We start from the raw sequence: 22,904 nt of genomic DNA on the forward strand, positions 1-22,904 counted from the left end.
AATGTGAATATAAGGTGATGGGATAATCGAGTGCCATTCCATTTGTGAAAAGAGTCTAAGTATTGCCACAAAATATTGTATCTTCAGGAGATTTCTCCTCCAAAGCGGACAATGACTCCTGTCCAGAAAGACTCTCGGGCCAATAGTTAATAGGTAAAGCCGGGTCCTGTCTTGTAGGAGACAAGCCACCAGCACTGATATGTATTTCTATATATGCCTACCTCTCTTTCTGATATCTTTTGTATATATGTTCCTTTAGACATGTTAATTTACAGTTCAAATAAATCTAATAATACTAGCAGCATTCACAACATCTGAGTCTGACTTTCAAACGACACTTTAAACATAAATACTGTGTTCAATATCTATATAAACTAGTTTCATCAATTGTTTTATTCTCTCTATTGTATATATATATATATATATATATATATATTTATATTCATACTTCTAATACAAGTGCAAGTGACCAAAAACAGTTTCTTTCACAACAAAAAATGAAAACACGATGATAGCTGTCCTTGGTCAGTGTGAGATTATATTAATAAATCTACATAAAATATATGAAAAAAAAAAAAAATTAATATGTGAGACCAAATTTCAGGTATTGCACATTCCTTTCAAAATGCACTTTATAAGGTTTTTATTCTAATTTGCTAATAATCCATTCATTGTCAGGACATAAATATTGGCTCACATCTGTGCCAATTCTGTGGATACAAAATCACATATTTGGATTCTACTGCAAAGAGATCCGTTTTATGGACAGGGTGAGTTTCATAGCTGTGGAACCCTTTCCATTAAATCACTGTACATCTATTACTAGTTAGTTGCACGCTAACGCATCAACCTAATGTACAATTTGTACTCTGTAATTTAATCAATATTATACTTTCATAGATCTATTTTTCATTTAAAAATATTTTTTTATATGGCACATGGAACATATCTAAATTTGGCAAAACAACATATTTTTTGGAGCAATAATTTTGATTATATCTGTATTATATAAATATTTTAAACTTTTGTCTATAAACATAAACAACATTTTGTTTTCTAGATGGAAAAATAACATTTTTAAATCACTTGTTGAACAGTGGCGGACAGTGCAGTGCAATACTCATCAAGGATACAGCAACAGTTACCATAGTGATAGGAGCCTAAGTCACCCAAAAGCAGTTTGGAGCCGACCCTTTGAGAGAAGGAACATTTTCTCCACTAGAAGCTTTTTAGTAAGTCACAAAAATACTACAGTCATACTTAACAACGCATCAGAGCTTGTACACTATTTACAGTGATCCACACTGGGATCAGGTGCCTGACAAAGATGATGTCACTGCTTATAATCACCCCCTTGCTCTTTTTCAATGGTCTTTCCTCAATTCCTAAGCTAGCTGGCTAAGTACTTCCAGACACAAATGAGAGAACACCTCACTCTGACCATTTTACTCGCCCTAGCAGAGCTGGTTAGGCTGTTTTCATGTTATCCAGAGCGTTGGTAACTGTATCTGTGCTGCTGGCAACAATTTAATTACACTTTTTTGACGATGTTTACTGACACCGGCCATATTGAACTGGTGTCAAGCATGAGTAAATTCATCAGTTATTCTGTGCTGTGGCACACTCAGAGGAGAGCGCTCTGAAATCGGAGCAGATAGCCAGAGCGAATTTACGAAAACAGACCCGAATGTCCATTGAGAACGCACAACAACTATACCACTTAGCTAAACTAACAATGATGGGAATAATCAAGTCATTAAATGTTGGGGAGTTAGTTAGATAGAATATAGTTAATATACTAGCAAGTTTGATGTATTAGTAGCCAGCTAACATACGGGTACATACACGGGGCTCCCGAGTGGCGCAAGTGATCTAAGGCACTGGATCTCAGTGCTAGAGGCGTCACTACAGACCCTGGTTTGATTCCAGGCTGTATCACAACCGGCCGTGATTGCGACTCCCATATGGTTGCACACAATTGACCCAGCGTTGGCCGGGGTAGGCCGTCGTCCGGGTTTGGCCGGGGTAGGCCATCATTGTACATAAGAATTTATTCTTAACTGACTTGCCTAGTAAAATAATGGTCAATTTTTATTTATTTTTATATGCGGTTCGTAATGTAAGGACAGTGTAGCTAACTCACTGGAAAAGTCATTACATTGCTCAACAGTTTCTTAACATTTGTCATATTTGTATCCGCTCTCGTTTCCCGCCATTTTCTTAAAATCTGAAAACATTATGGGCCATAAAAGCACTAAAATACTGCATGTATACTTCGTATTTTGTCGAATGGAGTACGAAATCTGTGAACTTTTGGCATACTAACTATATCCATACTATGACCAATAAGCACATTATACACTCAATTTACGTCACAAATGGTTAGTATGAGTATTCGAACACAGCTCTTGCCTCTCTGTCCAAGGAGGTGAGGAAACACAATGAATCGAGGAAAGAGGACAGCAGCAATTGAGGAAAGCCAATTGAGAAAGAGCCCTAGCTCTTTTCCGCTAAGAACGCTCCTCACAGTTTAACGACGTGTCAATAACTAAAACCAAGCTAGCCTTGTTGTTTTTGGCACTAACAGTGGCTGGAGCTAGTAAGGACACATAGCCACTTAGAAAGGGGACAAGTATAAATATGATGACAATGCGTGAGCAAAAACAAACATGTTGCGGAGTGCTCAAGATGAGGTCAAAGTTCATGAAGCGCGATCTATGTCGTCGCGGGAGGCTTGTTTGTTTCTCTCCCATCTTCCTCCAACTGTGGTTCTTTCGTTCATGACTGACCCGGATTTAAAAAATGACCACATTCTCTTCCAAACACCGACCATGACCGTGGGTAGCAGTCTTTCTCGACGGTGGTCATCTCTGCACGTGATGAACAGGGTTTGCCACAGCAGCTTTTCGATATTCTCTCTTTGCTGTGGTTTCACAGGGTGATATATACGACTAGCTACACAATGTCAACATCCTCAGTCCACCGTTCAGTCTTGGAAGGCTACTCCATGTTTACAGGTAGGTGACTCGATGGCACTATAAAACATCCCCTCGTAAAAACAAACCACAATCGGATGAATGTGACACTTAAACACACAGGCACAAACACCACACTGAACAACCCCAGCGCACCTAACCCTCTGTATCCTTCGACTCCATAGCCGAGTGACTAGGGATCCCGAGTGGTGCAGTGGTCTAAGGCACTGCATCTCAGTGCTCGAGGAGTCACAGACCCTGGTTCGATTCCAGGCTGTATCACAACCAGACATGATGGGGAGTCCCATAGGGTGGCGCACAATTGGCCCAGCGTCGTCCGGGTTAGGGTTTGGCCGTCATTGTAAATAAGAATTTGTTCTGAACTGACTTACCTAGTTAAATAAAGGTTACATCATTTATAATTGTTTTTAAACTAGTGAATTGATCAAAAGGCAGATGTGAATAACACAAAAGCGGGTGGAGCTGGGCAGTGATGTCTAACTGCAAATTATTCAGCAGATGGCGCTATTTTACACTTTCATTTCAGAGTATTGACTGATAATCTTTCTGGCTGATTTGGAAGTGGCCTGAACCTTTCCTTTATAAGTTATTTGGGCCACGGAGAGGGGGAGGCCAAGTCTCTGAGCATCTGTTATATTTGATATGAGGCTAAAAGCAGCTACCTCTGACATCATATAGGGCCAGAAAAGGGCTGGAAGAGTGAGGTGTAGCTCTGTATCCAGTGAGCACAAGATGCTAAAAACATTTTTTTCAACCCCAAATAGGTATTTTCAGCATCTTTTCGACCAAAAATATATGTATTTTCAGCGTGTTTTCAAGCTAAAATACACATTTTCAGCATTTTTTTAACCCAATATAAATCTTTTAACTTCTTGTGCTCATAGGGGTGGGGTGGTGTATGGGGTGAACTTTTTTAAACCGTGTGTGTGTGTTAGGCAAACATAATATCATTTAGAGCGATCTGGTCTATTGCTTGGGTGTGAGGGGAGTGTCTTACAAACACAAATGGAAGTGGGGTATTTTTTCTAGATGTGGGGTTCGGGAGATGAAGGGGTTCGTAGGGGAGAAAGGTCTGCTCTCTCAAGAGTAGATGGTGATGACCTCGCGACCGCCACCACGAACCAGGAGGACTCTGTTGAGACCCTCAGTCAGGACCTCCAGGAACTCCATGTCTGAGAGAGAAAGTTAAGGAAAACAACTAATGGGTGCACCTCTATAGCCCCATGCTATTGTTTACTAGTACACAGATACTTACCTGTAATTGCATGTGACACAGCTTCTATGGGCACATAGAATGATGTAACACAGTCGTTCTCAACCGGGGGTACTTGGCCTATCCACAGGGGTACTTGGCCTATTCACAAGGGTACTTGGCCTATCCACAGGGGTACTTGGCCTATCCACAGGGGTACTTGGCCTATTCACAAGGGTACTTGGCCTATCCACAGGGGTACTTGGCCTATCCACAGGGGGTACTTGGCCTATCCACAGGGGTACTTGGCCTATCCACAGGGGGTACTTGGCCTATCCACAGGGGGTACTTGGCCTATCCACAGGGGGTACTTGGCCTATCCACAGGGGGTACTTGGCCTATCCACAGGGGTACTTGAGAAGACTGGTAAAATGCATGAGGTGTATTTCAGGCGTACTCCTGGCAGAGCAAAATTCAGTTGGTGGTACAGATACCAAAAAATGTTGGGAACCAGTGACTGTAAACCTGCCATGGGTGTGTTAACTTTACGTAACACGTACTCCATTCTGTAAACCTGCCATGGGAGTGTTAACTTTACGTAACACGTACTCCATTCTGTAAACCTGCCATGGGAGTGTTAACTTTACGTAACACGTACTCCATTCTGTAAACCTGCCATGGGAGTGTTAACTTTACGTAACACGTACTCCATTCTGTAGACCTGCCATGGGTGTGTTAACTTTACGTAACACGTACTCCATTCTGTAAACCTGCCATGGGAGTGTTAACTTTACGTAACACGTACTCCATTCTGTAAACCTGCCATGGGAGTGTTAACTTTACGTAACACGTACTCCATTCTGTAGACCTGCCATGGGTGTGTTAACTTTACGTAACACGTACTCCATTCTGTAAACCTGCCATGGGAGTGTTAACTTTACGTAACACGTACTCCATTCTGTAAACCTGCCATGGGAGTGTTAACTTTACGTAACACGTACTCCATTCTGTAAACCTGCCATGGGAGTGTTAACTTTACGTAACACGTACTCCATTCTGTAAACCTGCCATGGGTGTGTTAACTTTACGTAACACGTACTCCATTCTGTAAACCTGCCATGGGAGTGTTAACTTTACGTAACACGTACTCCATTCTGTAAACCTGCCATGGGTGTGTTAACTTTACGTAACACGTACTCCATTCTGTAAACCTGCCATGGGAGTGTTAACTTTACGTAACACGTACTCCATTCTGTAAACCTGCCATGGGAGTGTTAACTTTACATAACAGCGAGGGAGGGAGAGAGAGAGAGCGAGGGGAGGGAGAGAGAGAGGGATGGTGGGAAGGAGAGAGAGAGGTAGAGAGAGAGAGAGGTAGAGAGAGAGAGAGAGGTAGAGAGAGGTAGAGAGAGGGAGAGCGAGAGAGAGACACACAGAGAGAGAGAGAGAGACACAGAGAGAGAAAGAAGGATACAGTTCTCGTCTCCAGACCGGTTATTGGGCGGCCCAGGCATATTGAGGAGCACCAGCTTGGCCTCTGAGGATTTCTTCACGATGACACCATTCAGCCTCAGTGCCGTGTGCATGCGCCTCACATTGGACTGGTTTCTGGTGGGAAAAAAACAAGATGGTCTCTACTAAGCTCCAAACCAAAGCTTCATTTGGTCATAATGCAGTATTATTTTGAGGTATTCAGCAAAACAAAATGTGGAACAGCAACCTCTTCAGGCTACTAATTCACAAACAGCTGAAACAAATGGTCACTCTTTCACTCATTCATTCTGTCACTTCTGCATGAACTTTTTCATTTGGAAACACTCAAGACATAATCAACTTGTGCTATGCTGACTTGATCCATGTAATTGTAGAGGAAATGCTGACTTGATCCATGTAATTCTAGAGGAAATGTGTGTGTATATATATATATATATGTGTACCAGACCTCAGTTTTATGTAAGCTCCAGCAAAGTTTGAGCTCTGGAAATACTTACAGGTTTTCCCACTCACTGCAGCATGGCATGGAGAGAAACACAAGGTTAAAGGATGGAATCCTAAACGAACAGATTTTTCTCTGTACTGACAGTGCTCTATCATGAAAACTTTACTGTTGACATGCACACGTAAAGTTGTTTTGGGTGAACTATCCTTTCAAGATGTTGAATTTAAACTGCTGCCATTTTGAAACTGAAAGTCCCAAGATGTGAAGAACGCCAATCAGAAAGTTACTCTTCAGGAACTTTCAGTTCCAACATGAGAGTACACCGGTTTTGCCAAACCACACTCACGGCTTCATGTTGAAAATGTCTTTGATGCCCTGCGGCGTGGAGGCGCCAGGCGGCTTGGCCGGCTCGCCGTCGGCCTTTTCTGTCCAGGTCATCTGGACCTGTGCAGACCCTGGGGTCTGGGCCCCCCCCTCGGAGGCTGGAGTCAGAGGGGTAGCCGGACTGGTCGGGCTGGTGCTGTCGTGGATGAGCTGGACCTGAGTGGGAGGGGACACAGCGACAGAGGCAGACTGAGACCACGAGACAGAGGTGGGAGAGACGAGGTGAGATGAGACGAGTTGGAACCACAGAGTGAGTGTGAGGGTCAGAGGAGGGAGAGAGAGAGAGCCGTTATCGAGAAGGCCTTGCATTTGGAGGTCAGTCATACAGTTGGGCTGATTAAAAAGTAAGTCTGAAAAAGAATGATTGAACCAACACATCTGTAGCCTACTCACCTGATTACGACTTGTGACCCATGGCCAGAAATTCAAAGGCAGGCAATACCTTTCCTGACTTTTCCCTAACTGTTACACATACGAACAACAAAGGCCTACGATGCATTTCCTGGTATCCCATGAAATACTTTGACTAGTCGAGAGCCTGTGTGAGTCTTGGTCCTCAGACTTACCCAGTCACTTCACAATAAGTCTGGTAAATGACTTCTTGTAAGTGGTTGACCTCCCAGGTCAACACCATCAGTTCACAACGCCAGACCAGGGTTACTGACCTCCCAGGTCAACACCATCAGTTCACAACGCCAAACCAGGGTTACTGACCTCCCAGGTCAACACCATCAGTTCACAACGCCAGACCAGGGTTATTGACCTCCCAGGTCAACACCATCAGTTCACAACGCCAGACCAGGGTTATTGACCTCCCAGGTCAAAACCATCCGTTCACAACGCCAGACCAGGGTTATTGACCTCCCAGGTCAACACCATCAGTTCACAACGCCAGACCAGGGTTATTGACCTCCCAGGTCAACACCATCAGTTCACAACGCCAGACCAGGGTTACTGACCTCCCAGGTCAACACCATCAGTTCACAACGCCAGACCAGGGTTATTGACCTCCCAGGTCAACACCATCAGTTCACAACGCCAGACCAGGGTTATTGACCTCCCAGGTCAACACCATCAGTTCACAACGCCAGACCAGGGTTACTGACCTCCCAGGTCAACACCATCAGTTCACAACGCCAGACCAGGGTTATTGACCTCCCAGGTCAACACCATCAGTTCACAACGCCAAACCAGGGTTACTGACCTCCCAGGTCAACACCATCAGTTCACAATGCCAGACCAGGGTTATTGACCTCCCAGGTCAACACCATCAGTTCACAACACCAGACCAGGGTTACTGACCTCCCAGGTCAACACCATCAGTTCACAGCGCCAGACCAGGGTTATTGACCTCCCAGGTCAACACCATCAGTTCACAACGCCAGACCAGGGTTACTGACCTCCCAGGTCAACACCATCAGTTCACAACGCCAGACCAGGGTTATTGACCTCCCAGGTCAACACCATCAGTTCACAACGCCAGACCAGGGTTATTGACCTCCCAGGTCAACACCATCAGTTCACAACGCCAGACCAGGGTTACTGACCTCCCAGGTCAACACCATCAGTTCACAACGCCAGACCAGGGTTATTGACCTCCCAGGTCAACACCATCAGTTCACAACGCCAAACCAGGGTTACTGACCTCCCAGGTCAACACCATCAGTTCACAACGCCAGACCAGGGTTATTGACCTCCCAGGTCAACACCATCAGTTCACAACGCCAGACCTTTAACCATTCCCTGACCATGCCTCACCGCAAAAATAAACAACCTTACAAAAACACTGGTATGGTGAGTTGGAAGTTTAAAAATCCACTACTTCAGGGTTACTGACCTCAATGTCAACACCAGCGGTTCACAACCCCAGCCCCTTAACCATTTCTAGACCATGCCTGACTGCAATTTTCCTCACAGCATAAAAAAGTAAGGAAGTTAGAAAAACAAATACGCAGGCACTGGCCTGTTAGCAGGAATTCTTAATTATACAGTATACCCTGGTTAGAGTGAATGTGGCTCGGTTGACCGGACAGTGTCAGTACCAACCTCTTCCTCTGGTTTCTCCACCTTGCTGCTCACCCCAGGCTGTTCTTCGGTCACACTCAGCTGGGTGGTCACCACCGCCGGATTCTTACGTCGGATGGATCCGCGGGATGAGTCTGTGATGCTCTGGATCTGTGGAAGGAAGACAAACGGCTGAATGAAGACGCTACTATCCTTTTCACAACACGGATACAAACTGAGCCAAGCTGTATTGAGTTGGCCTGCTTACGCATCCATCCTAGTTGCTGGAACCATGGTGGAGAGGACAATGAGGAAATAAAAAACAGAGCCAGCACAGTTCGGTTTTGTATGAACCAGGCATAGGAGTGCTAATATCATCACAATATGATTGATAAGTTGTTTTGTGTCGTCTACACGGAGACAAAACAAGGTTTTGAACGTTGACGTTTTCAGAACATTGTCTGTCAATGTAGACAATTCAATCCCTTTTGGGTGAATCAATACTGTCTTCCCTTTGTTCTTTTGTCTTAATTGTAATTAAAGTAATAGTTAGTTTGGCATAGTGTAACTATGTCACTGCCTTGTCCGCTTGTTGCCCACTTCCCCAGGACACAAAATAGCAGCAAGTAAGATGGAGATCAGAGGTCATCTTTAATGAGTGCAGTTCGCATGTGGCTAGTTTGCTTCAACTACTTTCACTTAAACCCCTGCAGGTTTTTCCTGAAAATGTTGGTTTTGAATCGCCACGTTCTGGTACGTCTGCCTCGTGATTTGTTGGAGGGAAAAAAAGTCTCACCCTTTTCTAAGTTACAAAGAGAGTTTGTCATTAATCCAAGACCTTAGTCACTGCTGTTGCCTAGGGTCTGGGATCCTGAGACTAATTCAGACATGGTTCAATGGCATTGTGTTTTAATAAAATAAAAAAATAAAAAATGTAATTCAACCTTTATTTAACTAGGCAAGTCAGTTAAGAACAAATTATTATTTACAATGACGGTCTACACCGGCCAAACCTGGACGATGCTGGGTCAATTGTGCGCCGCCCTATGGGACTCCCAATCATGGCCGGTTGTGATATTGCCTGGAATCGTAGTGACGCCCCTACCACTGAGATGCAGTGCCTTAGACCGCTGCGCCACTCTGTGTTGTGTGTTGTGGAGTAACATGGTGTGGTGAATGTAAAACCATAGAAATAGAATTATGGCCGTTTTCCATTCTAGTAATTATATTTCTAAAGCGGTACCTCTCTCTCTCGCTCGGTCTTGGTCAGGTTGATCTGCTTGAGGATCTGCGATCGCTGTTCCATCACCAGGGTCTTCTCATAGGTGTAGGCTGAGATGTCACTGTCGTGCTGAGAGAGGAGAGGCCTGGGTTAGAGCAACATCGAGGATGGGCAGAGACCAAAGAGGTTAGGTAGTATGTACAACTTGTTTTTACATGGAGGTTTAGAAGGTCTACGTGTTGGACAGCAGCACTGCATGGAACAACAGCTTCATGCATAAGAATAGCATGAATGCACTGATTGTAAATCGCTCTCGATGAGAGCATCTGCTAAATGACTAAAATGTACACTACCATTCAAAAGTTTGGGGTCACTTAGAAATGTCCTTGTTTATGAAAGAAAAGCACATTTTTGTCTATTAAAATAACATCAAATTGATCGGAAATACAGTGTAGATATTGTTAATGTTGTAAATGACTATTGTAGCTGGAAACGGCTGATTTGGAATAGCCTTCATTTCTCAGAACAAGACTAGACTGACTAGTTTCAGAAGAAAGTTATTTGTTTCTGGCCATTTTGAGCCTGTAATTGAACCCACAAATGCTGATGCTCCAGATACTCAACTAGTCTAAAGAAGGCCAGTTTTTATTGCTTCTTTATTCAGAACAACAGTTTTCAGCTGTGCAAACATAATTGCAAAAGGGTTTTCTAATGATCATTTAGCCTTTTAAAATGATAAACTTGGATTAGCTAACACGGCGGCAGGGTAGCCTAGTGGTTAGAGCGGTGGACTAGTAACCGGAAGGTCTTAACTGACTTGCCTAGTTAAATAAAGGTAAAATAAAAAATAACACAACGTTCCATTGGAACACAGGAGTAATGGTTGCTGATAATGGGCCTCTGCATACCTATCTAGATATTCCATAAACAATCTGCCATTTCTAGCTACAATAGTCATTTACAAAATTAACAATGTCTACACTGTTTTTCAGATGAATTTGATGTTATTTTAATGGACCAAAAAATGTATATTTCTTTCAAAAACAAAGACATTTCTAAGTGACCCCAAACTTTTGAATGGTAGTGTAAATAAAAACAAATATTTGTACTGTATATTTAAACAGATTTGTAGCTATGAGAAACAGTATGATGGATTAAACTAACTCAGGGGACCTATGTTCAATGTCTGAGTAGGCTTCAGCTGTAGGAACATGCAACAGACCCTTTAGGTACTGTATCTCTGTCATTACACACTGAACTTCCTCCCACCTGAAGCAGCCGTAGACAGACTTACCATTTCCACCACTTCAACCTCGGCATCGATACGCAGGTGATACAGGAAGGTGGTCAGGTCTTTCTTCATCTGGATGCTGTTGTCGTCCATCTGGGCCACGGTGAAGATACGCATCTTACACTTCCTCCACACCTGTCGGCAGGAAAGAGTATTGTAACCTGCTCATCTATAACCTGTTTTACGGTAATCTAGTTAGAACCTTCATGATTTGGAACACAGTAGAAACTGCCATTGCATGTGTATCAGTGGAGGCTGGTGGGAGGAGCTATAGGATGACGGGCTCGTTGTAATGGATGGAATTGGATAATTGGAACGGAGTCAAACGTGGTTTCCATTTGTTTGATACTGTTGCATTTATTCCATTCCAGCCATTACAGGGAGCCTGTCCTCCTATAGCTTCTCTCGCCAGCCTCCACTGATAACCATGTTGATTAGTTAATGCGCTGACGAATGCTCTGCACCCTCGTTTTTTATTTTTATGTACAATATATTTATTGGCATATTTTTATTTTTTTTTCAAAATAAATGACACAGACAATACCCCGTTATTCCTTCCACCTACACAAAACACCATGCTACATAGGGGCACATTGTGCAAAACCCTTCCCTCCCCAACACAGGAACACCCCCCTCCCTCCCCTCTACCGGTATTAGCTTCACTTATTATCAACAAAAAAAAGAAACAGAATGACCTTCACATTCTATGCTAGAAAATAAATGATTCAACACAAAAACCAATAATAATAATAGATTAATGAAGAAAGTAGTTATGAGGCAGCTACGGTGACGTCTCTAGAAACTGCTGAAAGTCCCCCTAGACATCAGGAAATTCAAAGGGTTTATTACATCAATTGTATTTTTTCAGATGGAAGATAGTTCTTTTAGCCACATCTGCTTGCTTGGCGGAATGTCACTCTTCCATATAATAGCTGTGCATTTATTGGCTGCAATGACTGACAATTTAATGAATCTGGTTTTGCTACAAATGTTAACTGGTAGAACAGAATCATCTCCAAGAAGTATAAGGGAAGGATGCCCATTGTTTTTTACCTGTACATTGCACTTTACTATATAACTGAGTGCATGATTAGTTATACACTGAGTATAGAACACATTAAGAACACCTGCTCTTTCAATGACAGACTGACCAGGTGAAACCTTTACTTCCTTTATCCTTATTGATGTCACCTGTTAAATCCATTTCAATCAGTGTCGATGAAGGAGAGGAGACAGGTTAAAGACGGATTTTTAAGCCATGATACAATTGAGACATTGATTGTGTATTTGTGTGCCATTCAGAGGGTGAATGGGAAAGACTAAATATTTAAGTGCCTTTGAACAGGGTATGGGTAGTAGGTGCTAGGTGCACCGGTTTGTGTCAAAAACTGCAACGCTGCTGGGTTTTTCACGCTCAACAGTTTCCCTTGTGAATCAAGAATTGGTCCACCACCTAAAGGACATCCAGCCAACTTAACACAACTGTGTGAAGCTTTGGAGTCAACATGGGCCAGCATCCATGTGGAAGCTTTCGACACCTCGTAGAGTCCATGCCCCGACGAATTAAGGCTGCTCTGAGGGAAAATGGGGGGTTCAACTCAATATTAGGAAGGTAAAACATGGTCAAAGCAATGTGACCCATGTCTCAGGGAGGGCGTGTGGTGGGCAACCTACCTTGTGCTGGCGCAGAAGGAAGGGCAGCAGCATCAGCATGCCTCCATCGTGGACGATCCACCACACGTCGATGTGGCCCTCGGAGAAGCGCTCTCCATTGGAGGGGAAGGCAGCGATGTTCTTGGGCACCAGCAGGGCCAGGTGGGCGGCAGTGGTCTCCCTAACCAGCTCTACAGGACGGAGGTGGGGGGGAGTGGGGGAGGGGTTCAGCTAATATGAGTCTGATCATCACTCAAAAACCTTTATGGAAAATCTACTTCATCCTGTATGATTTATCTACAACCTCCCCCAAAGATCCAGATTTTTACAATCCAACAGACAGATCTGATTACCGAACTTACTCAGAATTGACTTAGAAATGTAAAATGGTAATTAGACAGTAATATCCTAACGAGTGTTTTTCATTTTTCATATCCCTTTACTTCCTTTACCCCCCTATTTCAATTGGCCATCCATTGTTGACCCCCTCTGTGACCCACCAATGAAATCTCTCCAGGTCTGTAGGTCATCGGCCTGCTTCCAGTTGCGCGGCCAGCTGACCAGCACCGTGTTGTGCATGAGGCCGCCCAGCCCGCTAGCCTGGAGCAGGTGGGAGATGGCGTCGCGCATGTTGGACGAGATGGTGACCTGGCAGAAGCCTTTCACCTTCTCTGTCTCCATCAGCTTACGCAGAGACTGGAGCAGGGAATGGGGGTGGGTAGAGGGAGGGAGCGGAGAGGGAGATGGGAGTGAGAGAGAGAAAGAAGGGAGGAAGAGAGAGCGAGTGGGAGGGGTAAGGAGGAAGAGGGAGTAAGGTTTCTGGAACCAACTAAGCCACAGAGCCCTGCATGACATCTCAATCAAATTGTATTGGTCACACACACATATTTAGCAGATGTTATTGGTCACACACACATACTTAGCAGATGTTATTGGTCACACACACATACTTAGCAGATGTTATTGGTCACACACACATACTTAGCAGATGTTATTGGTCACACACACATATTTAGAAGATGTTATTGGTCACACACACATATTTAGCAGATGTTATTGGTCACACACACATATTTAGCAGATGTTATCGGAGGTGTAGCAAAATGCTTTAATGTTTCTAGCTCCAACAGTGCAGTAATACCAATACAATACAATACACACAAATCCCCAAAATCTAAAGAAAGAAATGAAGAAATATCAGAACGAGCAATGTTAGAGTATATTAGTGTATTCAGAAAGTATTCATACCCCTTGACTTATTCCACATTTATTTGTGCTGAATTCAAAATGTATTACTTTTTTTTCTCTCATCCATCTACACACAATACCTCATAATGACAAAGTGATAACATGATTTCAGAAATATTTGCCAATTTATTGAAAATGAAATACAGAAATATCCAATCCATGTCAGAACCACGTTTAGAGCTGTGAGTCTTTCTGGCTACGTCTCTAACAGCTTTGAACACCTGGACTGTACAATATTTTCTCATTATTCGTTTTTTAATTCTTCAAGCTCAGTCAAGTTGGTTGTTGATCATTGCTAGACAGCCATTTTCAAGTATTGCCATAGATTTTCAAGCCGATTTAAGTCAAAACTGTAACTAGGCCACTCAGGAACATTCAATGTTGTCTTGGTAAAGAGTTTGCCTTGTGAATGACTACCTCATCTACCTCATTTGCCTTGTGTTTTAGGTTATTGTCCTGCTGAAAGGTGAATAGGTCTCCAAAGTGTCAGTTGGAAAGCAGACTGAACCAGGTTTTCCTCGAGGATTTTAACCTGTGCTTAACTCTACTTCATTGCTTTTTATCCTAAAAAACTCCCTAGTCCTTGCCGATGACAAGCATACCCATAACATGATGCCACCACCATGCTTGAAAATATGAAGAGTGGTACTCAGTGATGTTGGCTCATTCATCCCCCTCCTCTCCCCTGTAACTATTCCCCAGGTCGTTGCTGCAAATGAGAACGTGTTCTCAGTCAACTTACCTGGTAAAATAACGGATAAATAAATTAAAATGTGTTGTATTGGATTTTCCCCAAACATAACGCTTTGTATTCAGGACATAAAGTTAATTTCTTGACCAATCTTTTAGCATTTTTACTTTTTGCCGTATTTTGCCGTATTGGAATATTTGTATTCTGTACAGGCTTCCTTCCTTATTTTCACTCTGTCAATTAGGATAGTATTTTGGAGTAACTACAATGTTGTTGATCCATCCTCAGTTTTCTCCTATACACTCGGTTACTGTTTTAAAGTCACCATTGGTCTCATGGTGAAATCCCTGAGTGGTTTCCTTGCTCTCGGGAAACTGAGTTAGGAAAGACACTTCTATCTATGTAGTGACTGGGTGTATTGATACAGTGTAATTATTAACTTCATCATGCTCAAAGGGATATTCAATGTCGGATTTCTTCTTTTGTACCCATGTACGAATAAGTGCCCTTCTTTGCTAGACATTGAAAAACCTTCCTGGTCTTTGTGGTGGAATCTGTGTTTGAAATTCACTGCTCGACTGAGGGACCTTATAGATAATTGTATGTGTGGGGTACAGAGATGATTTCAAAAATCATGTTAAACACTATTATTGCACACAGAATCCATGCAACTTATGAGAATTGATAAGCATATTTTTACTCCTGAATGTTTTAGGCCATAACAAAGCTGTTGAATACATATTGACTCAATTTAAACCCTTTACAGTGCATTCAGAAAGTATTCAGACCTCTTGACTTTTTCCACATTTTGTTACGTTACAGACTTATTCTAAAATGTATTAAATCGTTTTTTTCTCCTCAATCTACACATAATGACAAAGCAAAAATAGGTTTTTAGTATGGGTGAAACGGTTCACAAAACTCACGGTACGATACGGTAGGGTTTCGATGCGTCGACAAGATTAATACCTGAGAAATATGTAATTTTGTATTTAGATTTTCCATTTATTATAATAGTAAATGCGGGTTGCTTAAATTCCCAGGAACAAAAAACAGCAGTGCCTGCCTTTATAACATTAAATAAAATAGTAATTGAAAACAGAGCTTCAACAAGAGTACATAGTCCAGCATCATATATCAACATTAAGTCACATAGCAGTGCCTTAAACAAAATAGGACCACTTGAGACTGGTTACTTGAACAAAAATTACAAATAAAAACCTTTTTATCAGATTTTCAAGTTTTTCTTTAAGAAGATTAGTCTATCCACATGATCTGCAATGAGCACAGATCGGCTTGCTGTGACAATGCCAGCCGCTGTGGAGAATACCCTCTCGCTAGGGACAGAGGTCCCAGACACAGCCAGGTAGCTGTGACAATGCCAGCCGCTGTGGAGAATAACCTCTCGCTAGGGACAGAGGTCCCAGACACAGCCAGGTAGCTGTGACAATGCCAGCCGCTGTGGAGAATACCTCTCGCTAGGGACAGAGGTCCCAGACACAATGCCAGGTAGCTGTGACAATGCCATGCCAGCTGTGGAGAATACCCTCTCGCTAGGGACAGAGGTCCCAGGCACAGCCAGGTAGCTGTGACAATGCCAGCCGCTGTGGAGAATACCCTCTCGCTAGGGACAGAGGTCCCAGACACAGCCAGGTAGCTGTGACAATGCCAGCCGCTGTGGAGAATACCCTCTCGCTAGGGACAGAGGTCCCAGACACAGCCAGGTAGCTGTGACAATGCCAGCCGCTGTGGAGAATACCCTCTCGCTAGGGACAGAGGTCCCAGGCACAGCCAGGACAATAGCTGGAGTCGCTAGGGACAAGGTGCCAGCCAGGTAGCTGTGGCCAGCTGTGGAGAACCCTCTCGCTAGGGACAGAGGTCCCAGGCACAGCCAGGTAGCTGTGACAATGCCAGCCGCTGTGGAGAATACCTCTCGCTAGGGACAGAGGTCCCAGACACAGCCAGGTAGCTGTGACAATGCCAGCCGCTGTGGAGAATACCCTCTCGCTAGGGACAGAGGTCCCAGACACAGCCAGGTAGCTGTGACAATGCCAGCCGCTGTGGAGAATACCCTCTCGCTAGGGACAGAGGTCCCAGACACAGCCAGGTAGCTGTGACAATGCCAGCCGCTGTGGGAATACCCTCTCCTAGGGACAGAGGTCCCAGACACAGCCAGGTAGCTGTGACAATGCCAGCCGCTGTGGAGTCCCAGGGACAGAGGTCCCAGACACAGCCAGGTAGCTGTGACAATGCCAGCCGCTGTGGAGAATACCCTCTCGCTAGGGACAGAGGTCCCAGCACAGCCAGGTAGCTGTGACAATGCCAGCCGCTGTGGAGAATACCCTCTCGCTAGGGACAGAGGTCCCAGACACAGCCAGGTAGCTGTGACAATGCCAGCCGCTGTGGAGAATACCCTCTCGCTAGGGACAGAGGTCCCAGACACAGCCAGGTAGCTGTGACAATGCCAGCCGCTGTGGAGAATGCCCTCTCGCTAGGGACAGAGGTCCCAGACACAGCCAGGTAGCTGTGACAATGCCAGCCGCTGTGGAGAATACCCTCTCGCTAGGGACAGAGGTCCCAGACACAGCCAAGCTGTGACAATGCCAGCCGCTGTGGAGAATACCCTCTCGCTAGGGACAGAGGTCCCAGGCACAGCCAGGTAGCTGTGACAATGCCAGCCGCTGTGGAGAATACCCTCTCGCTAGGGACAGAGGTCCCAGACACAGCCAGGTAGCTGTGACAATGCCAGCCCTGTGGAGAATACCCTCTCGCTAGGGACAGAGGTCCCAGACACAGCCAGGTAGCTGTGACAATGCCAGCCGCTGTGGAGAATACCCTCTCGCTAGGGACAGAGGTCCCAGACACAGCCAGGTAGCTGTGACAATGCCAGCCGCTGTGGAGAATACCCTCTCGCTAGGGACAGAGGTCCCAGACACAGCCAGGTAGCTGTGACAATGCCAGCTGTGGAGAATACCCTCTCGCTAGGGACAGAGGTCCCAGAGCACAGCCAGGTAGCTGTGACAATGCCAGCCGCTGTGGAGAATAACCTCTAGGGACAGAGGTCCCAGACACAGCCAGGTAGCTGTGACAATGCCAGCCGCTGTGGAGAATACCCTCTCGCTAGGGACAGAGGTCCCAGACACAGCCAGGTAGCTGTGACAATGGGACGCTAGGGACAGAGGTCCCAGACACAGCCAGGTAGCTGTGACAATGCCAGCCGCTGTGGAGAATACCCTCTCGCTAGGGACAGAGGTCCCAGGACACGCTGTGGAGAATACCCTCTCGCTAGGGACAGAGGTCCCAGGCACAGCCAGGTAGCTGTGACAATGCCAGCCGCTGTGGAGAATACCCTCTCGCTAGGGACAGAGGTCCCAGGCACAGCCAGGTAGCTGTGACAATGCCAGCCGCTGTGGAGAATACCCTCTCGCTAGGGACAGAGGTCCCAGGCACAGCCAGGTAGCTGTGACAATGCCAGCCGCTGTGGAGAATACCCTCTCGCTAGGGACAGAGGTCCCAGACACAGCCAGGTAGCTGTGACAATGCCAGCCGCTGTGGAGAATAGCTAGGGACAGAGGTCCCAGACACAGCCAGGTAGCTGTGACAATGCCAGCCGCTGTGGAGAATACCCTCTCGCTAGGGACAGAGGTCCCAGACACAGCCAGGTAGCTGTGACAATGCCAGCCGCTGTGGAGAATACCCTCTCGCTAGGGACAGAGGTCCCAGACACAGCCAGGTAGCTGTGACAATGCCAGCCGCTGTGGAGAATACCCTCTCGCTAGGGACAGAGGTCCCAGGCACAGCCAGGTAGCTGTGACAATGCCAGCCGCTGTGGAGAATACCCTCTCGCTAGGGACAGAGGTCCCAGACACAGCCAGGTAGCTGTGACAATGCCAGCCGCTGTGGAGAATACCCTCTCGCTAGGGACAGAGGTCCCAGGCACAGCCAGGTAGCTGTGACAATGCCAGCCGCTGTGGAGAATACCCTCTCGCTAGGGACAGAGGTCCCAGTAGCTGTGACACAGCCTGTGGAGAATAGCTGTGACAATGCCAGCCGCTGTGGAGAATACCCTCTCGCTAGGGACAGAGGTCCCAGACACAGCCAGGTAGCTGTGACAATGCCAGCCGCTGTGGAGAATACCTCTCGCTAGGGACAGAGGTCCCAGACACAGCCAGGTAGCTGTGACAATGCCAGCCGCTGTGGAGAATACCCTCTCGCTAGGGACAGAGGTCCCAGACACAGCCAGGTAGCTGTGACAATGCCAGCCGCTGTGGAGAATACCCTCTCGCTAGGGACAGAGGTCCCAGACACAGCCAGGTAGCTGTGACAATGCCAGCCGCTGTGGAGAATACCCTCTCGCTAGGGACAGAGGTCCCAGACACAGCCAGGTAGCTGTGACAATGCCAGCCGCTGTGGAGAATACCCTCTCGCTAGGGACAGAGGTCCCAGACACAGCCAGGTAGCTGTGACAATGCCAGCCGCTGTGGAGAATACCCTCAGAGGTCCCAGACACAGCCAGGTAGGGACAGAGGTCCCAGGACAGAGGTCCCAGCCAGGTAGCTGTGACAATGCCAGCCGCTGTGGAGAATACCCTCTCGCTAGGGACAGAGGTCCCAGGCACAGCCAGGTAGCTGTGACAATGCCAGCCGCTGTGGAGAATACCCTCTCGCTAGGGACAGAGGTCCCAGACACAGCCAGGTAGCTGTGACAATGCCAGCCGCTGTGGAGAATACCCTCTCGCTAGGGACAGAGGTCCCAGACACAGCCAGGTAGCTGTGACAATGCCAGCCGCTGTGGAGAATACCTCTCGCTAGGGACAGAGGTCCCAGACACAGCCAGGTAGCTGTGACAATGCCAGCCGCTGTGGAGAATACCCTCTCGCTAGGGACAGAGGTCCCAGACACAGCCAGGTAGCTGTGACAATGCCAGCCGCTGTGGAGAATACCCTCTCGCTAGGGACAGAGGTCCCAGACACAGCCAGGTAGCTGTGACAATGCCAGCCGCTGTGGAGAATACCCTCTCGCTAGGGACAGAGGTCCCAGGCACAGCCAGGTAGCTGTGACAATGTCAGCCGCTGTGGAGAATACCCTCTCGCTAGGGACAGAGGTCCCAGGCACAGCCAGGTAGCTGTGACAATGCCAGCCGCTGTGGAGAATACCCTCTCGCTAGGGACAGAGGTCCCAGGCACAGCCAGGTAGCTGTGACAATGCCAGCCGCTGTGGAGAATACCCTCTCGCTAGGGACAGAGGTCCCAGACACAGCCAGGTAGCTGTGACAATGCCAGCCGCTGTGGAGAATACCCTCTCGCTAGGGACAGAGGTCCCAGACACAGCCAGGTAGCTGTGACAATGCCAGCCGCTGTGGAGAATACCCTCTCGCTAGGGACAGAGGTCCCAGGCACAGCCAGGTAGCTGTGACAATGCCAGCCGCTGTGGAGAATACCCTCTCGCTAGGGACAGAGGTCCCAGACACAGCCAGGTAGCTGTGACAATGCCAGCCGCTGTGGAGAATACCTCTCGCTAGGGACAGAGGTCCCAGGCACAGCCAGGTAGCTGTGACAATGTCAGCCGCTGTGGAGAATACCCTCTCGCTAGGGACAGAGGTCCCAGGCACAGCCAGGTAGCTGTGACAATGCCAGCCGCTGTGGAGAATACCCTCTCGCTAGGGACAGAGGTCCCAGGCACAGCCAGGTAGCTGTGACAATGTCAGCTAGGGACGTCCCAGGCACTGTGGAGAATGCCAGCCCTCTCGCTAGGGACAGAGGTCCCAGACACAGCCAGGTAGCTGTGACAATGCCAGCCGCTGTGGAGAATACCCTCTCGCTAGGGACAGAGGTCCCAGACACAGCCAGGTAGCTGTGACAATGCCAGCCGCTGTGGAGAATACCCTCTCGCTAGGGACAGAGGTCCCAGACACAGCCAGGTAGCTGTGACAATGCCAGCCGCTGTGGAGAATACCCTCTCGCTAGGGACAGAGGTCCCAGACACAGCCAGGTAGCTGTGACAATGCCAGCCGCTGTGGAGAATACCCTCTCGCTAGGGACAGAGGTCCCAGACACAGCCAGGTAGCTGTGACAATGCCTGTGGAGAATACCCTCCGCTAGGGACAGAGGTCCCAGACACAGCCAGGTAGCTGTGACAATGCCAGCCGCTGTGGAGAATACCCTCTCGCTAGGGACAGAGGTCACCAGGTAGCTGTGACAATGCCAGCCGCTGTGGAGAATACCCTCTCGCTAGGGACAGAGGTCCCAGGCACAGCCAGGTAGCTGTGACAATGCCAGCCGCTGTGGAGAATACCCTCTCGCTAGGGACAGAGGTCCCAGGCACAGCCAGGTAGCTGTGACAATGCCAGCCGCTGTGGAGAATACCCTCTCGCTAGGGACAGAGGTCCCAGACACAGCCAGGTAGCTGTGACAATGCCAGCCGCTGTGGAGAATACCCTCCGCTAGGGACAGAGGTCCCAGACACAGCCAGGTAGCTGTGACAATGCCAGCCGCTGTGGAGAATACCCTCTCGCTAGGGACAGAGGTCCCAGACACAGCCAGGTAGCTGTGACAATGCCAGCCGCTGTGGAGAATACCCTCTCGCTAGGGACAGAGGTCCCAGACACAGCCAGGTAGCTGTGACAATGCCAGCCGCTGTGGAGAATACCCTCTCGCTAGGGACAGAGGTCCCAGACACAGCCAGGTAGCTGTGACAATGTCAGCCGCTGTGGAGAATAACCTCTCGCTAGGGACAGAGGTCCCAGGCACAGCCAGGTAGCTGTGACAATGTCAGCCGCTGTGGAGAATACCCTCTCGCTAGGGACAGAGGTCCCAGGCACAGCCAGGTAGCTGTGACAATGCCAGCCGCTGTGGAGAATACCCTCTCGCTAGGGACAGAGGTCCCAGGCACAGCCAGGTAGCTGTGACAATGCCAGCCGCTGTGGAGAATACCCTCTCGCTAGGGACAGAGGTCCCAGACACAGCCAGCTGTGACAATGCCAGCCGCTGTGGAGCTCTCGTAGGGACAGAGGTCCCAGACACAGCCAGGTAGCTGTGACAATGCCAGCCGCTGTGGAGAATACCCTCTCGCTAGGGACAGAGGTCCCAGGCACAGCCAGGTAGCTGTGACAATGCCAGCCGCTGTGGAGAATACCTCTCGCTAGGGACAGAGGTCCCAGGCACAGCCAGGTAGCTGTGACAATGTCAGCCGCTGTGGAGACCTCTCTCGCAGGGACAGAGGTCCCAGGCACAGCCAGGTAGCTGTGACAATGCCAGCCGCTGTGGAGAATACCCTCTCGCTAGGGACAGAGGTCCCAGGCACAGCCAGGTAGCTGTGCTAGGCTAGGGACAGAGGTCCCAGGACACAGCCAGGTAGCTGTGACAATGCCAGCCGCTGTGGAGAATACCCTCTCGCTAGGGACAGGTCCCAGACACAGCCAGGTAGCTGTGACAATGCCAGCCGCTGTGGAGAATACCCTCTCGCTAGGGACAGAGGTCCCAGACACAGCCAGGTAGCTGTGACAATGCCAGCCGCTGTGGAGAATACCCTCTCGCTAGGGACAGAGGTCCCAGGCACAGCCAGGTAGCTGTGACAATGTCAGCCGCTGTGGAGAATAACCTCTCGCTAGGGACAGAGGTCCCAGGCACAGCCAGGTAGCTGTGACAATGTCAGCCGCTGTGGAGAATACCCTCTCGCTAGGGACAGAGGTCCCAGGCACAGCCAGGTAGCTGTGACAATGCCAGCCAGGTAGCTGTGGAGAATACCCTCTCGCTAGGGACAGAGGTCCCAGACACAGCCAGGTAGCTGTGACAATGCCAGCCGCTGTGGAGAATACCCTCTCGCTAGGGACAGAGGTCCCAGACACAGCCAGGTAGCTGTGACAATGCCAGCCGCTGTGGAGAATACCCTCTCGCTAGGGACAGAGGTCCCAGGCACAGCCAGGTAGCTGTGACAATGCCAGCCGCTGTGGAGAATACCCTCTCGCTAGGGACAGAGGTCCCAGACACAGCCAGGTAGCTGTGACAATGCCAGCCGCTGTGGAGAATACCCTCTCGCTAGGGACAGAGGTCCCAGGCACAGCCAGGTAGCTGTGACAATGTCAGCCGCTGTGGAGAATACCCTCTCGCTAGGGACAGAGGTCCCAGACACAGCCAGGTAGCTGTGACAATGCCAGCCGCTGTGGAGAATACCCTCTCGCTAGGGACAGAGGTCCCAGGCACAGCCAGGTAGCACCTTGCTAACATGGCACCATGTAAATGGATCAGCATCCAGGGGAATACAGTCCACTTCCCTGTATGAGGCCA

General features: G+C 47.8%; 1 protein-coding gene across 1 annotated transcript in view; it reads right to left on the reverse strand.

Moving 5' to 3' along the window:
* Positions 1-3,750: 3,750 nt before the first annotated feature.
* The window catches only part of slc12a5a (solute carrier family 12 member 5a), a 112,751-nt gene continuing 93,597 nt past the window's right edge, over positions 3,751-22,904 (reverse strand). Inside the window, exons 18-26 of the mRNA XM_065021935.1 lie at positions 13,182-13,377; positions 12,703-12,872; positions 11,032-11,163; positions 9,759-9,866; positions 8,558-8,686; positions 6,474-6,667; positions 6,180-6,194; positions 5,663-5,796; positions 3,751-4,168 (exon numbers count right to left, since the gene is read on the reverse strand). Coding sequence (XP_064878007.1) covers positions 4,077-4,168; positions 5,663-5,796; positions 6,180-6,194; positions 6,474-6,667; positions 8,558-8,686; positions 9,759-9,866; positions 11,032-11,163; positions 12,703-12,872; positions 13,182-13,377 — 1,170 coding nt within the window. The 3' untranslated portion in view covers positions 3,751-4,076. The remainder of the gene's footprint in view (positions 4,169-5,662; positions 5,797-6,179; positions 6,195-6,473; positions 6,668-8,557; positions 8,687-9,758; positions 9,867-11,031; positions 11,164-12,702; positions 12,873-13,181; positions 13,378-22,904) is intronic.

Source organism: Oncorhynchus nerka, linkage group LG2 (assembly GCF_034236695.1).
Source record: "Oncorhynchus nerka isolate Pitt River linkage group LG2, Oner_Uvic_2.0, whole genome shotgun sequence".
NCBI lineage: Eukaryota > Metazoa > Chordata > Actinopteri > Salmoniformes > Salmonidae > Oncorhynchus > Oncorhynchus nerka.